We start from the raw sequence: 17619 nt of genomic DNA, 5'->3' as shown, positions 1-17619 counted from the left end.
GTGTAACAGGACCACTGTTTTTCTCTGTACACGTAAATGATTTCGTGGACAGGGTGGCCAGCAATATGCGGTTGTTTGCTGAAGATGCTGTGGTGTACAGTAAAGTGTCGATGTTGAATGACTATAGAAAGATACAAGACGACTTAGACAAAATTTCCAGGTGGTGTGATGAATAGCAACTAGCATTAAAATTGGAAAAATGTTGGTTAATGAGCATGAATAGGAAGAAGAATCCTGTAATATTCGGGTACAGTATTACTAACGTCCTGCTTGACACAGTGAAATCATTTAAATATCTGGGCGTCACATTACAAAGCGATATGAAATATAAAGGGCATGTCAGAACTGTGGTAGAGAAGGTAAATGGTTGACTTCGGTTTATTGGAAGAATTTTAGGAAACAGTGGTTCACCTGTAAAGGAGACCGCATTTAGGATACTGATGCAAGCTGTTCTTGGGTACTGCTCAACTGTTTGGGATCCGTAACAGGTCGGACTGAAGAAGTAATTCAGACATCGAAGTAGTTCAGAGACGGACCGCTAGATTTGTTACCGGTAGGTTCGAACAACGCGTAGGTAGATGCTTCGGGAACTCAAATGGGAATCCCTGGAGCGGAATCGACGTTCTTTTCAAGAAAATTTAGAGAACCGGCATTTGAAGCTGACTGCTCAAAAATGGTTCAAATGGCTCTGAGCACTATGGGACTTAAGTTCTGAGGTCATCAGTACCCAAAACTTAGAACTACTTCAACCAAACTAACCTACGGACATCACACACATCCATGCCGAGGCAGGATACGAAACTGTGACCGTAGCGGTCGCGCGGTTCCAGACTGTAGCGCCTAGAACCGTTCGCCCACCTCGGCCGACTAACATACAGAAGAACGACAAAGATAATGAAGGATGTGTTTGATGGTGATCAGTTTGGCTTTTGAAAGGTAAGGGCTCCAGAGAGGCAGTTCTGATGTAACTGACAATGGTAGCAATACTTAAGAAAATTCAAGACTTGTCCATAGTATTTTTCAACCTGGGAAAAGATTTCTACGATTTAAAATGGTCCAAGACGTTCGAAATTTTCAGAAAAATATATGTAAGCTACAGGGAAAGGATATGTATAAGACCCATGAAGGAACAATGATAAAGGAGGAGTAAGAAAGAAGTGCCCGGATTAAGAAAGGTGTAAGACAGGGATGTCTTCTTTCACCCCGGCTATTCAATGACGGAAATAAAAGGATGGTTTAACAGTGGATCAAATTTTAGGCTGAAAGGATATCAATGATAACATTCCTTGATGACATTATTATCCTCAGTGAAGGTCAAGAAGCATACCGGACTTGCTAAATGGAAAGAACAGTCTAATGAGTATTGAATATGGACTGAAAGTAAACCGAAGAAAGACGAAAGTAATGGGGAGAAGTATAAATGAGATTGACCATGCACTTAGCATCAAAACTTACGACCTCGAAGTAAACGAACTTAAGGAATTACGTTACGCTGGAAGCAAAATAACACGTGACGGACAAAGCAAGGGGGAATTCAGATGTAGATTAGCGCATCCAAAGACGGTACTCCCGGCAAAGGGAACCCTGCTAGTATCAAACATCGACCCAAATCGCAGGAAGAAATTTCTGAAAATATATTTTACAGCACAGAATTGTGTGTTAGTGAATCGTGGACTGTGGAAAAACCGGAAACGAAGAGAACTGAAGCGTTTGAGATGTGGTGCTATAGAAGGATGTTGAAAATTGGGTGGGCTGATCAGAGAAAACTGCATTAGGAATGCATTTGGCAGAAACTGGCCACACTGAAGGCATTATTGAGAGTTGTATGCGTATTCTACAAAGTGCAGAGGAGTGTCGCGCTCTCGACTTGTTGGAGAAGTTGGAGATTTGCAAGGCCAAAAAGCATCAGCCCACTAGGATACTCAATGGACAAAGCCAGTTTGTACCCAACGTCTACTTTGCTTTGTTTGATAACATATTACGGTAACCAATTAATGCCTCGCGTATTTATACCTAGCCTTACTTGATGATTTATGTTGAGAACAGTAGGCATTTGCCTTACTTCCATACATTCGTCGCTCTAATCCTGTAACTGACTATATCCTACCTATTCATGAATTGTATTGTGACACTATATAATTTTATTTATTGACTGTTAATATGTTGTATAACGTTTCTGTGGTAGACATATCACGATGTACCGTAAATTCACCATAAAAGTGTCAGACCTATTATTTTTATATATTTCCTTTTAATAATTTTATGTGGGTAACTGTATTCGTCTTTTACTGTATCACAATTGATTTCTGTAATAGTTATCAATATTTAAAAGTCTGCTACATGTATTTTACCTAATGTATTTTTATCAGATTATGTTTCTTACGTAAATGATTACATCTAAACATACAATAGCGACATCTACGTAGGATGTAGGCAAACAAATTTCTGGAAGCTACTGTACTTCAGTAGCCTGTTGCAAAAATGACTGTGTGGACGATGTGGCCTGTTCTACACCTTATTTTAGATCTATATGACGATGCTGTGCTGAGTATATTTATATGGTTTGACTACGCCATTACGACCTTATCACATTAGGACATGGTGTAGAACAAGTACGCTATACCGTATTTTATCTGTAAATTTCCCTGGTTGTATGATAGTATATTGTGACACGTAATGCTGTATTGTGTTGAAAGACACACTGCCCACTAGGTTTATACATTTTTGTATTGTAGATCTGAAGACGGCCATTACTGACTGAAACCGGTCATCGTCAGAGGAAGTGATATTGTGATCAAAGACTGGAATAAAAAACATTTGAAAGAATGAGGAAGTTGTTAGTAAAATTAGCGAGGAAAGGAATATATGGGAAACACTGACAGGAGGGAGGGACAGGATGATAGAACATTTGTTACGACGTGGTGATACAAAAGGCAGCTGTAGAGAGTAAAAACTGTAGAAGAAGACATTGAACAAATAATTGAGGACATAAGGTGCATTTGCTACTCTGAGATAAAGAGGTTCCCAGAATAGGGAAATTCGTAACAGGCCATATCAAACCAAACTGAAGAGCCACTGCTGAAAACAAAAACAAAATCTTTTCGTTCACTAATACTGGAGCAATCAGTGTAGGTAGTTTTCGAGTTGGAGTAGCCGTTGAAAGCCAAGTTTTAAACAGCTGTCGGAAGGTCGCTGGATCGGTATTCTCATTTTCCCCTGGAAGACTGGTGTAGACGTACCACGTACCCGGTTTCTTGCCATGGAAGTTTAGCAGAAGGAGATCTTCTTGCACGTTCCAGCGCAAAAAGTTTGAAGTCGTTTCTCGAAGCTTCCACTCACACCGAAGCTGATTTGCTTACTCTGGGTCGGTTCGTAAAGATCCTGTAGAGATAGTGGTGAAAAACAACTGAGTGACATGAATGATTGGGCATCTGGAGAACTGTCACTGCATAATTTGCGAGTAGTTGCTGTCATCGGACGCCCAAAGTAGTTAGCTATTTGTGTCATTGCGTTTCACTAACTCACAGGCAACGGCTCTGTACCTGCATTACTCCACCGACAGGAAACAACAGGATCGTCTGACTGATTACTACTGCGTCCCCTTTCTTCTGCTTCTATTGTTTGCAATTTTCCATCTGGTACGCGAACTCAGACAACGCTTACGTCTGACTCCTTTCTAGCAAATGTCACAGATCGTTTATTAACCAAATTAGCATAATTTGTTTATAATATTGTTACTCAGTTCTTTCTGAAAGCATTTAATTACGATGTCTATGTTTAGTTGTACCCATTTCTGTAAAGCTGAATGGCTCAGTTCTGGGTGTAAAGTTATAGCATACTAAACATGTGTGCACCATCGTGTTAGCTTATGGATCTATTTGCACGTGAACATGATGGAAATTTTCATGGAGAGTTTACATTCTGCAGCTTTCATTTCTTTACATACCAAACATCAATATGAAGATAGCTTGTTAACTTTATTGGATTTAATATTTTCAGTATATTTTACACATTTATGCGCCTTTCTGCAACTGCTAAGAAAGAAACTCGGTTTATGTATCCCGTAACAACTGTGTTCTTCTTGTTTTAGCTGTGCGATGGCGGTCCAGTCACGGACTTGGTACAGGGACTCCACAAGCAGAACAGGAAGATGAACGAAGACCACATTGCGTATATACTCAAAGAGAGCGTCAAGGTGAGTCTGTAGCATACTCAATCTAGCCTTCAGAAGTACTCCACCTGAGACTGTAGTAGTTTCGGTGTTTCGGTAGCAGAAATGGTAGCAACCATCTGCCTCGACTACAAGAGGATATCGTTTCGGATCAATAGTGTGTCCACGACTTCTAGTAGGGTCAAGATCGCATATCGAGTGAAAAACTGGAGAAAGGGAGGACCATAATCGATTAGCTAGAGGTAAGGGGTGGGGAGGGGTAGGGAATGGTGAAGTGTATGATTACATCGTGAGGCCAAAGTCAAGGTCAACGTCTAAAAGTCTCGGTCAAGGTCTAAAGTGTTGACCCTGATGCAATGGGTAAGCTGGTGCACTATGTACATTGAAGGTCATTTAAGCCCAAAGTGGGCTGCATAGATGATATTCCTACTACACACAGGCAATGTCTAAGTTAGCTACACTTTGTTTAATGGACTTTCATTTAATGTGTATTTTTCTTTTCACAAGAATTATTTCTGGTTTTTGTTTTCCATTTATTTCCCGTGAGGCAAGCAAGTGCCACAGAAGATTGGCGTTTGCCACTGCAAATGGCAGACTGACCGCTGTTACACCTGCTGAGCGGGCTAAAAGTGTTTAGTGCACGAGTTACACAACGCCACATCCATGTTGTTCTTTATTTTTTTAATCATAATTGTTATTGGATGTTTTTCTGGATTGATTGGAGGAAGGTATCAAGAAAAGGACTAAGACATGTTAATTAACTCCATTGAACAAAATGTAACATCGATTTTAGTGAAATATATTACACGAAACTTGAAATTTTTTACATAGTAATGACAGAAAAGAGATCGCAATTAAATCTTTTTCTTAGTTGGCTTGGCTGTCTGTTCTCGGAAAAGATTTAATCCGCCTTTGAGAAAGAGTTAAAAACAGAGAATCACTATATCTGGCGACTGGGACGGGACTTCTTCTCCATATCAGGTACAAACTATTCCGAGAAATGTCAGCTAAATCAAAAGAAGATAAACTGTGATCTCTTTTTCATCAATAGTATGTAAAAATAGTCAAGTTATATCTGCTGATGCATAATAGATTCTAATGAATCGATGTTATAATTGGATCAGTGGAGCTAATTAATGCGTCTTACTCCTTTTCTTGACAACTTCCTCTAATCAATCCAATAAAAAATTAACAATCTTTATTGTTCAAAAACAACAAAGAACAACTTGTATGTGGCGTTGTGGATCTCGTCCGTCAACATCTCTGGCCTTTGTGGCAGGTGGAACTGTGATGTGCAGCAGATAAACTCCAGTCTGACGCGATGGTCGCTCGCCTCACATGAAATAAACAAGTAAATAAATAAAAACAACGGTAACCGGTCATTTTCTTCCATTGTTATTTGATGAACATAGCGCTGGTCTTGGAGATTACACACAAAGTCTGAGGGGGGGGAGGGGTTAGTGGAGGGGAGGGATAAGGCGGATTAAGGGGGAGGAAACAAAACACAACTGGATAAAAATCTTGAAACTACTGGAAAACTGTGGATACTAATCATCAGGAGTATAGTGCCGAATGGCGACATCATTTTGGGTTTTCATGACAAATTGCTATGGGCACACTTTGCTCAGTCAGTATCCATTTCATTTTGTGGCTTTCTTCAATCTGATACTCAATAAATATTTCTGCCCGTGTAACAAGGACCGAATGCAAATTCGTTTCCCGAAGATAATATTTTCTAGTGTGTTTATGAAGGGGGGGGGAGGGGAAGGTAGTTTGCTTCTGTTGTCGTCCCACGTTGGTTATGCGCTCTTACAGACGTGTCACATTTCCCACGGTCATTTTAATTGCCAGACCTGAACATGAGAGCGCAGGTGTCTCTAAACATTATTCTGTCAGCTTTGTAGTGCTACGTTTTCCCCTAGATAAGAAAAAGGCTTATGGAGCAATTTCTTCATTCGGCATTTCACGTTGAAACCCTGTTTACACTAGAGTGTTAGAACTAGTGTTAAATTGAGAACTTGTAGAAACGTAACTTACAGTTTCGGTATCACCATATTGTGTCATTTTCAGGCATTGTCGCATCTCCACGAACACAACGTGATGCACCGCGACGTTAAAGGTAGCAACATCCTGCTAACTAAGGAGGGTGAGGTCAAGCTCGTCGACTTCGGGCTGGCAAAGTGAGTAATTTGATTTCTTTAAGGCAGAACCATAGCGGCTTGGTTATCAAGTAGTGAAGCAGTTATTAATCATTTCAACTGTACTTAACACTTGAGACAGTGTTTTGTAGTGACTCCATATGTTACCGATGTTGACGGCCAGATGGCTAATGAATTTCTACAGTTTTTGTACTAAATACTCTTTAATTCGTTATTACAGCCAAAAATCTCTGGTAAAACATTTTTTACTGTTCTTTTCATTATATACATACATCAAAAATAGCTTTGCATCACCTCGGTTCCGAGAGTTCCGCAACCTGTACAGAAAATTAGAATATTAACATAAACATCATTTCCGCCCTTTTTATTGCTCGTGAAAACGACACATTACATTTGGAACCACCATACAGCGAGACCTCCAGAGGCTGCGGTCCAGATTGCTGAACACACCAGTACCTCTAATACCCAGTAGAATGTCCTCTTCCATTGACGCATGCCTGTATTCGTCGTGGCATACTATTCACAAATTCATCAAGGCACTGTTGGTCCAGATTGTCCCACTCCTCAACGGCGATTCGCCGTAGATCCATGGTTGGTGGGTCACGTCGTCCATAAACAGCCCTTTTCAATCTATCCCAGGCATGTTGGATAGAGTTCATGATGTCTAGAGAATATGCTGGCCACTCTAGTCGAGCGATGTCGTTATCTTGAAGTTCATTCACAAGATGTACACGATAGGAGCAAGAATTGTCGTCCATGAAGACGAATTCCTCCCCAGTATGCTGCCGATATGGTTGCACTATCGGTCGGAGGACGGCATTCACGTATCGTACAGCCGTTACGGCGCCTTCCATGACCACCAGAGGCTCAAGTCGGCTCCACATAATGCCACCCCAAAACTGTAGGGAACCTCCACCTTGCTGCACGAACTGGACCGTGTGTCTAAGGCGTTCAGCCTGACCGGGTTGCCTCCAAACACGTCTCCGACGATTGTCTGGTTGAAGGCATATGCGACACTCACCTGTAAAGAGAACGTGATGCCAATCCTGAGCGGTCCATTCGGCATGTTGTTAGGCCCATCTGTGCTGCGCTGCATGGTGACGTGTTTGCAAAGATGGAGTTCTCCATGGACTTCGGGAGTGAAGTTGTGCATCATGCAGACTACTGCGCACAGTTTGAGTCGTAACACGACGTCCTGTGGCTGTAGGAAAAGCATTATTCAACATGCTGGCGTTGCTGTCAGAGTTCCTCCAAGCCATAATCCGTAGGTAGCGGTCATCCACTGCAGTAGTAGCCCTTGGGCGGACTGAGCGACGCATATCATCGACAGTTCCTGTCTCTCTGTATCTCCTCCATGTCCCAACAACATCGCTTTGGTTGACTCCGAGACACCTGGACACTTCCCTTGTTGAGAGCCCTTCCTGGCACAAAGTAACAATGCGAACGCAATCGAACCGTGGTATTGACTGTCTAGGCATGGTTGAACTACAGACAACACGTGCCGTGTAACTCCTTTCTGGTGGAATGACTGGAACTGATCGGCTGTCGGACCCCCTCCATCTAATAGGCGCTGCTCATGCATGGTTGTTTGCATCTTTGAGCGGGTTTAATGACATCTCTGGACAGTCCAAGGGACTGTGTCTGTGGTACAATATCCACACTCAACGTATATCTTCATGAGTTCTGGGAACCGGGGGGATGCAAAACTTTCTTTGATGTGTGCATTTGCCAATATACACACATCAAAAAATATTGCCCAAAATTTTATTTATTACCGAGAACCATGTACTAGTCTATTCACTTACTTAGCCTCACAAAAAGCTAATCTCGTAATACACAGATTGCTGGAGTATATTTAGAGGATTTAGAATTAAGATGCACCACGTCCATTATAGTCAATTTTCAGTTTAAGACTGGATAAGGAAAACGTTCGAATTAAATAACCTTACTATTTAAATCATTTCCAGGGTTGAGTTATGTGTGCGTTTAAGTGGACTAACAAACCCATACTGTATCCAGTAACTCATTGTAGTCATTGCCCGGAAGGATAAAATTTGACAGTGTGCCAGATTTGGTTCAGTTTCTCTCCGAAACGTTAAGGAATGTATATGACATGAGTTTTATTGTCTATTTTCGTTTTATATCACAAAATATAAAAATCTCTTTACAGTTACATTAACACACAGAATTTTCATAAAATCAGTTTGCATAGAAGTGGTGCTTATAAAGCGCTTGGCTCAAATGTATATTGCAGTATTTCTTACCATTCTGGTCACGAGTAGTGTCATCGAAGCGATGCCATCGTCACTGTTAGCCTGCAACGTCATATCGGTGGAACGAGTGTTCAAATGTAGTGGAATGCTTTTGAAATTACCCTCTTATGGTAGGAGTGTTTTCATATCGTTTATCTTCTGCACTTTACTTGTCTTCTAGGCTGATGCAGTAAATCTTAAAACACATTTGCCAAAGTCTGCAAAGGTCTTCCTTGTCTTTTCATTTTCTATTATGTCTAAGGCAAAACTGTTAGGCAAGGATGGACGTCCAGGCTCTAGGAACTTCAACGCCACATACCGTATTTTTACATCAGGAATTTGAGCTAGTTTTGCCTGAGTTAGGGCTGTTTTAAAGTTACGAATTTGTCCTGCGCATGAGTTTAAAAACTGAAATACATATGTGAAGTTTTGTGAATTCTCTCTTCAATTCTTGCTGATATAAGATGCTGTTGGCACATTTTAAGTTACTACCACTTCATAAAACTATCAAGTACAAGTGCAATTGCCGGTCGTTGTGGCCGAGCGGTACAAGGCACTTCAGTCCGGAAGCGTGTTGCTGCTACGGTCGCAGGTTCGAATCCTGCCTCGGGCATGGATGTATGTGATGACCTTGGGTTAGTTAGGTTTAAGTAGTGCTAAGTCTAGGGGACTGATGACCTCAGATGTTAGGTCCCATAGTGCTTCGAGCCATTTGAACCAATTTTTACAAGTGCAACTATTGATTTACAGACTTTTTAAACTAAAAAGATACATCACGAATCTGTAAGTGTCTTAAAACAGGGGTATTGTGGACCTGATTCATTATAACTTTATAATTGTCTTTATTTCTAAGAGACAGAGGTGTAATCCCACCGTGTGCAGAAAATGTATTTATGGACTTGGCTAAATGTCACATTGAAAATAATTTTTTTTTTTACAATTCAGTGGTAGATTGTATTCAGAAATAGCCAAAATAGGACTTGGTCCACTTTAACTCTGAATCCTCCCTTTCGCACTCATCATATGAAAAAGTCTTTCGTTTCTTCTCCTTTCGAATAGTTATCTTTCTACTAGGAACATGAAGTACAGTGTGCTCTGTCAATAGAAAACAACATGTCAGCTATATAACTTTCTAGTAATGATCAAGTATGTGTTCTCATATTGTGCTCTCTGTCACCGAATTAAAAATATACCGTAAGCAACACTGCATGCGCAGAGGGACGGGATTGTATCTTTGCAACGCTATCAGAGTCGAATTTTTCTTTGGAATTTTGTGAGAAGAGACTGACTTTTCTTTGAAACGCTAAATTACATCACTATGAATATAATCACAAAGAAAGCAGCTATTCTTCTTTACGAAAAGCAATTTTCAACAAGAGATCACTGTGGCGAGGATATTCTGGATGCGTATTTTTAATAACGCGATGAATGCAGAATGCTTGAAAGCGGTAAAATATACCAATTTAGCACTAACTAAATTTTTCCCCTGCTTGATAAAACTGTGAAGTACTGCTGTCGCTGGAGACAAATTTTTACTTGGCTTTTCTTATGGTGCAAAGTCCATTCATTCTATCATAAAATTCACTGTTTATAGTTGCGAGAGGCCAGTTACAAATTGGAAAAACACGCAATTGCCACAAAAACAGCTATCGTATTGAGGCAGTCAGTATTAATGCAGGGACAAGATTACATTAATCTTATTAGAAAAATACCTTTGTTTAATACCTCCTCTTTCCACTGTCGCTATTTACGAATTCACAAATTTACAGAAATAGAACTGTTTCAGTAAGTCCCAACTTTTTTCTTTGAGATAGGAACGAATTCGGACCGTTGATACATTAGCCCTCGATGATCGCTAAATTTTTGACAGGATACATCCATCTCATATCTGGGTAACTGAAAATAATATCAGTATATAAACGGAACATACACACGAGCAACTTATCGCTGACAATCTCGGCGACTATATCGCCTACAGTCGCTAACCTTCTTTGTCGTCACCACTCAAGGGGTATCTTTCGAAAAATTTCAACTAATAATTTGAACGCTAATCTAACTTGAAGATCATCTATGGAAAATTAGCTGCTATACTCAGTAGCAGTGACCAGCTCTATATAGGAAAAGTACGGTCAACTTTTTGTCTTTCGCTTGCAATTCGCGGCTGACTGAAGTAGCGTCACTTGACACTTTTGCCCATATTAGACTCTCCGGTTACGTGTGTGGTATAGGACTTGGTGTGCTTTGTCGAAAATTCAGAGCGGAAGAATGCCACAGTACTGTGCTTTCAGCTGCACTTCTCGAGATCAGAAGGGACGGAAACTTTTGTAATACAGTTGCTTTAGCGATAGACGCAGCAAAAAGAATTTTTATGTATTACAGTAAATCATGTTAATTAGATTTAAGTGAGTATATGATCTAACGAAGGGCTACAGTGTTTTAATTTGGACAAATTGATGAAAACTTACTCCGTAACGGTATGAGATTCAATTCTTCACATGTCGCTACATTTCACTTGTCTGCATGTAGCTAAAACGCTCATGAAACACATGAAGTTATTGTTTAGTTCTCGAAGTCTCCTGTTCGCTTTTATCATTCATTCGCTGTCGTTAATGTATCTTAACAGCATAAAAAATTATAATAAAATGAAATAAAATAAAAGATGATTAGAGAGGTATAAACACATCAAAATGTAACTGGAACAGAAAAGTGATTTTTTTTTAAATCTTAGACACTTTACAGCCGGGGAGGCAAAGAAATTTAAAACGCAAATACTATGTGCAATGTGCGGAACTCAATGTTAGGTGTATATTTTTGTAGAAAGTTCAGAAGTGAACTGTAGATAGCTTATGTAACTATCACAGTGTAGTCCCAACAACTGTTTGCGGCCTGTTAGCTATCAAGCAAGAATATTGTGAATGAATCATGCTTGTGTGATACGTCTCTATGGAGCATACCGTTCAGTGCATGACCGTTATCCCTAAGGCATTTATGTTCTGCACAAAGCTGTTCTTCAGTAAAAATTCCTTGATAAAAATACAGCAATACAGTTACACACATTGTGAATAATACACTGTGATTCTGTCTCAGTAAAAAATAATAGATTATGCAACCATCGCAAGAAGAAACCTTGCAGGAGAAAACTTTTAATCTGATCTCTTAAATAGACCTGATGCCTGAGGGACATGGTTTCTGTACTGGAAAATAGTATGTTTCAGATAGTAGAATTGTGATATTTTTCCTGCAGTTTCTATTTTTTCCTCCAAAATGATGTTTTCCAGCGTGTTATTTTTCAATCTTTCCCTGCTGTTGCTGAGGATTCTAGATGATCAGTTTAAAGCTACATACGATATAACTAGGTAGTTGAAAGCGCTACCACAACAGGACCGGCGAAATTTAAAACTACCGCTGTTAATATACACAGACTGGTGTTTATCCTCGTCACAACATATGCTTTTCGACACGTTTTGCTTACATTTTTTTTTAATTCTGAATATTTGAGATGTTCAATTTTATGCAAATGCTCTACCTTAGGAGTACATAATGTACTGGAACACGCTTCTGTAATACGCTGCCGGAAAAAAAATCGCAACACCAAGAAAGCCAGTTGTGCGTCATAAACGAAAGTTAGTAGGCGTGTTTCTGCGTCAGAAGGGTGATGATGTCTATTCAAATTTTGCGCTAGTGGCACAAGAGTGGCGCTAGAGCGCCACCATGAGGACGTAAAACAGGTTTGCTTTAAATACACGCCGTAACGGTAGTGAGCATATTTTTGAGATTGGACGTGGTGAGTTGATGGCTGTCAAGAATGCCTCTAAAGCAACAAAGGCGACATTATCAACACCTCATTTAGTTAGAACAAGGTCGTGTAATAGAACTACGAGAAGCTCAATGGTCCTCCTGCGATACTGCAGAAAGACTTGACAGTAATGTATCCTCGGGACATGAGTTGCTGGCGGTGGTTGTCACGAGAACGTACGGTCGCAAGAGGACCGGGCTCCGAACGGCCACGTGACACCATCGAGAGGAAGGACCATCGTGTTTAGCTTGTGGTTCTGACCTATCGCATTGCATCTGCAGCAGAAACCTGAGCAGCCATCGTGACACAGCGAACTGTTACAAATCGGTTACTACAAGGACATCTCCGAGCCAGACGTCCTTTACCATGTATTCCACTGAGCCCAAACAACAGCCAACTGCAACCTCAGTAGTGTCAAGCAAGAGCTCATTGGAGAGCAGGGTGGAGGTCAGTTTCTGATGAAAGCCGGTCCTGTCTCGGTGGCAATGATGGCTGTGTCTTGGTTAGGAGGAGACCAAATGGGGGCCTGTAACCACTCTGTCTATGTACTAGACACACCGGACCTACCGGTCCTACACTCGGAGTTATGGTTTGGGGTGCGATTTCATGACAGCAAGAGCACTCTCGTACTTATCCCACGTTCCCTCACTCCAAAATTGTATGTGAATCTGGTGATTCAACCTGTCATGCTATCATTCATGAACAGCATTCTAGAGATGTTTTCCAACTGGATAACCCTCGCCCACATATTGCTGTTGTAAACCAACATGCTCTACAGAGAGCACAGACAGGGTTATTTGGTAAGCGTGATAGCGTTACGGAGATGTTTAGCAAACTCAAGTGGCAGAGTCTGCAAGAGAGGCGCTCTGCATCGCGGTGTAGCTGTCCAGGTTTCGAGAGGGAGCGTTTCTGGATAAGGTATCGAATATATTGCTTCCCCCTACTTATACCTCCCGAGGAGATCACGAATGTAAAATGAGAGAGATTCGAGCGCGCACGCAGGCTTTCCGGCAGTCGTTCTTCCCGCGAACCATACGCGACTGGAACAGGAAAGGGAGGTAATGACAGTGGAACGTAAAGTGCCCTCCGCCACACACCATTGGGTGGCTTGCGGAGTATAAATTTAGATGTAGGTGTAGAGTCGACATGTTGTCTTCGGCTCCTAGATCACCAGATCAGTCTCCAATCGAGCACATATTGTACATCATCGGACAACGACTTTAGCGTCAACCACATCCATCATTAACTGTCCTTGTACTGACCATCCAAGCGCAACAAGCGTGGAACTCCATCCCACAAACAGACATCCGGCACCTGTAAAACTCAATGCATGCACATTTATTTTCATGCATTCAATATTTTGGTGGTTACACAGATTATTAATGTACCAGCATTTCACATTCGCAATGGCTTGTCTCGCGCTTACGTTAACCTGTGATTTTGCAATGTCAATCACTTAAATACGTTACCTAGGCAAATGCATTCCCGAAACTTCATTAGTCTACATCAATTATTTTTTGATGTTGCTACTTTATTTATGTCAGTTTAAAAACAGCTAAATACACTTTGTGGGCATCGGATGACTATCCACATGATGGGCCCAAAATGCCTGCAGCAGCCAAGGTGACCACACTTTTCCTACACAGAAGTTTAGGTGGACCCAATAGCAGTGTCCTGTTACGGGTTCGAGATGCCTCCTTATCTTTTTCGCTACCTAAATCAACTACGTTTCTCCCAAGATACAAAAGTAGTTTACGACAGTTATTTGTTTATTTTAAGAACAAATGTCCTAGCAACAATATTTACGAGCAAATCGCACTTTATGTTAGGCGTAAATGCTTCACTTCATGAGTATAAAAGATACTTATTGAATCGTCATAGTACTATTTGTGTCGCGTCATATTCAAAAAATGGTTCAAATGGCTCTGAGCACTATGGGACTTAACAGCTATGGTCATCAGTCCCCTAGAACTTAGAGCTACTTAAACCTAACGAACCTAAGGACAGCACACAACACCCAGTCATCACGAGGCAGAGAAAATCCCTGACCCCGCCGGGAATCGAACGCGGGAACCCGGGCGTTGGAAGCGAGACGCGTCATATTAATGAAAGATTTTAGGCGATATCAGGTTCGGAAAAAGCTACTAAGCATAACTAGCTTTGTGCTGTATGAATATGACTAACAACCTCGTTTTTAAGGGCAAAACATTTGTGAGAAGATTTATGATTCATAGAAATCATCCACACAGCTGAACCAGCTTCCTTGAAGTTACTAACTAAACTGAAAGCTCTACTGAGTAGTAAGAACTCTAGAGCTGGCTTGATTCAAATAGGCTTCTTGTGAGATTATTGCAGTCCATCTTAGCTCACTCTGTGCAGTATGCTAGTTTATTACAGAGATCATGAGAAAATTTTTGTACAATCAGTTTAGCATCACATGCATTCAAAATGCGCAACAAGTATATGTTATCGAAGGTTGGAAGGCAAAATTATGAGAGCCGTGTGACACTTGCGTTGTCCTGCCATCGGGTCGAGGAAAAACAGAATGGATTTGGGGGTGGATATGGTCCAAAAGGCTAGACGATTACCTACTTTGATACATTGTGCATTCCAGAAGGACGAGATCATCCATGGAATGTCCACGAAAACGTCTCCCAGACTATAACTCTCCCTCCTCCGGCCTGTACACTTCCGATAATTGTGGTTCGCTTTTAGATGTTTCACGTCGATGGAGCATAAAACGTGATTCTTCTGACAATGCCACCTGTCACCACTCAGTAGAAGTGCAGTTGCGGTTTTGGTGTGCAAATTCCAGCCTTCGTCACCGATGGACAGTAACCAGAATCCAGAATGAGATTTTCACTCTGCAGCGGTGTGTGCGCTGATATGAAACTTCCTGGCAGATTAAAACTGTGTTCCGAACCGAGACTCGAACTCCAGGAAGTTTCATATCAGCACACACTCCGCTGCAGAGTGAAAATCTCATTCTGGAAGCAACCGCTAGGCTGTGGCTAAGCCATGTCTCCGCAATATCCTTTCTTTCAGGAGTTCTAGTTCCGCAAGGTTCGCAGGAGAGCTTCTGTGATGGTTAGAAGGTAGGAGGCGAGGTACTGGCAGAAGTAAAGTTGTGAGGACGTGGCGTGAGTCGTGCTTGGGTAGCTCAGTTGGTAGAGCACTTTCCCGCGAAAGGCAAAGGTCCCGAGTTCGAGTCTCGGTCCGGCACACAGTTTTAATCTGCCAGGAAGTTTCAGTAACCAGCATGATTGCATGAATCAGGCGCCTGCTCCGGAGGCCCATACGGAGCAACGTTCGCTGAACGATCGTTGAGGAGACACCGTAGGCAGCCCTTTTGCTGATCTGAGAGGGTAGTTGCTCAACAGTTGCACCTCTACCGCAACTGCCGTCAACCAGTATATATAAGGCTCATCTTCGCTACTGTGGAACACATCTTTTTGCTGCAAAGGTGCTCATAGCTCTTAAGGTATGCATTTTACAACCCATGCTTACTGGACGTTTTCCCCCGTTTTGATCCATATTACCACCTCCTCAAAGAGACTGCAATAGAAGATATTTGTTTTGCCGTATCGAAGATTAACACGCGCTCATGACTTAAGGTATGCATTTTAGAACCGACGTTCTCAAGACCTTTTTCTTGTTTTGATGTAAGGAACATGTCCTCTAGGATATTTAGTTACACTCTGTATATAGCGTGTTTCAAAAGCGATGATCAGTATTAAGGGATATGACAGGAATGATCATTCGAAACAAAAAAGTCAACTAAAATGGTCCTAAAACGTATACCTCAAGAGCTATGAGTAATTCTTGGTCTTCGATACTGTGAAAGAAATGTCTTCCACTACAAGCTCTTTGTTGTCGATATTTTGGTAAGTAGTAGTATGGATCAGAACAAGAAAGAAAGTCCTGTAAACATGTGCTATAAAATTCATACCTTAAAAGTCATGAGCACTTGTTCATTAGTAGAGGTATGTTTTAAAGAAGCGAAGATGAACAAGCGCTCACAGCTCTTAAAGTATGTATTTTAGAGCGCATGTTTCCTTGGCCATTTTTTTTTTGTTTCGGTCCGTATAACCACTTCCCACAATATGGAAAGAGTAGAGCTTGCAGGAGAAGAGATTTGTTTCACAGTATCGAAGATTAAAAATTGGTCATAGTTCTTGAGGTATGAGTTTTACAGTGCATGTTTACTTAACTTCTTTTTGTTTCGAATGGTCATTCCTGTCATATCCCTGAATATTGACCATTACTCTGAAACAACCTGTATACCGAGTGTCTCTCCTACGGATTCTCATGTGCATTTTCTCTGGCGTTTTGGCAGATATTCGCAGTTTCTGTTTCTAAACGTGTATCTACAGTCAACGCAAACAAAGCCCGCTGATCACATCTTTCATAAGATGCCAAACGTCGACGGAAAGCTTCGGTTCGTTTTCCGTTACAACGAAAATCATTTTTAAATCGGAATTTTACGTGCTCATTCCATAGACCAGTTCCAAATTAGTCTAGTGCGAACATTCCTTTTACCGACATATATTAACAGGGACGAAGAATGATCAGTACTCCAGCAACGACTGCTCTGCATGGCGGTATCAGTCAGCGTAGGCCATGGCGGTGATGTCACTGCTCGAGAACTAGTTAGTCGTCAGTATCCCTGTTAACACACATCGATAAAACGAATATCGCACTAGACTAATGTGGTGCTGCTCTGTCGAATGGATACGTAAAATCCTGCTTTAAATATAATTTTGTTTAGCCGGCCGGTGTGACCGAGCGGCTCTAGGAGCTTCAGTCTGGAACTGCGCGACCGCTCCGGTCGCAGGTTCGAATCCTGCCTCGGGAATGGATGTGTGTGATGTCTTTAGGTTAGTTAGGTTTAAGTAGTTCTAAGGTCTAGGGGACTGATGACCTCACATGTTAAGTCCCATAGTGCTCAGAGCCATTCGAACCATTTGAACCATAATTTTGTTTGTAACAGAAAATAAACAGACGTTTTCCATAGACTCTGAGCGTCGCAGGAAAGACATGATGAGCGGTATTTGTTTGGGATAACCCGAGCAATACGTTGCAAAAACGAAATTGCAAATATCCGCTGCGAGTGCGGCATACAGTACATCTACATCTACGTGATTACTCTGCTATTCACAATAACGTGCCTGGCAGAGGGTTCAATGAACCACCTTCAAGCTGTCTCTCTACCGTTCCACTCTCGAACGGCACGCGGGAAAA

The 17619-nt window shown here is 41.4% G+C and overlaps 1 protein-coding gene across 3 annotated transcripts in view; it reads left to right on the top strand.

The window, feature by feature from the left end:
- The window catches only part of LOC126161547 (neither inactivation nor afterpotential protein C), a 388525-nt gene that overhangs the window by 55111 nt on the left and 315795 nt on the right, over window positions 1-17619 (top strand). For all 3 annotated transcript variants that reach the window (XM_049917480.1, XM_049917478.1, XM_049917479.1), the window contains exons 4-5: window positions 4091-4195; window positions 6242-6351. In XM_049917480.1, coding sequence (XP_049773437.1) covers window positions 4091-4195; window positions 6242-6351 — 215 coding nt within the window. The remainder of the gene's footprint in view (window positions 1-4090; window positions 4196-6241; window positions 6352-17619) is intronic.

The sequence above is a fragment of the Schistocerca cancellata genome, chromosome 2 (assembly GCF_023864275.1).
Source record: "Schistocerca cancellata isolate TAMUIC-IGC-003103 chromosome 2, iqSchCanc2.1, whole genome shotgun sequence".
Taxonomy (NCBI): Eukaryota; Metazoa; Arthropoda; class Insecta; order Orthoptera; family Acrididae; genus Schistocerca; species Schistocerca cancellata.
The sequence above is the reverse complement of the archived record's forward strand: the minus strand, read 5'-3'. Positions and strand labels throughout refer to the sequence as shown.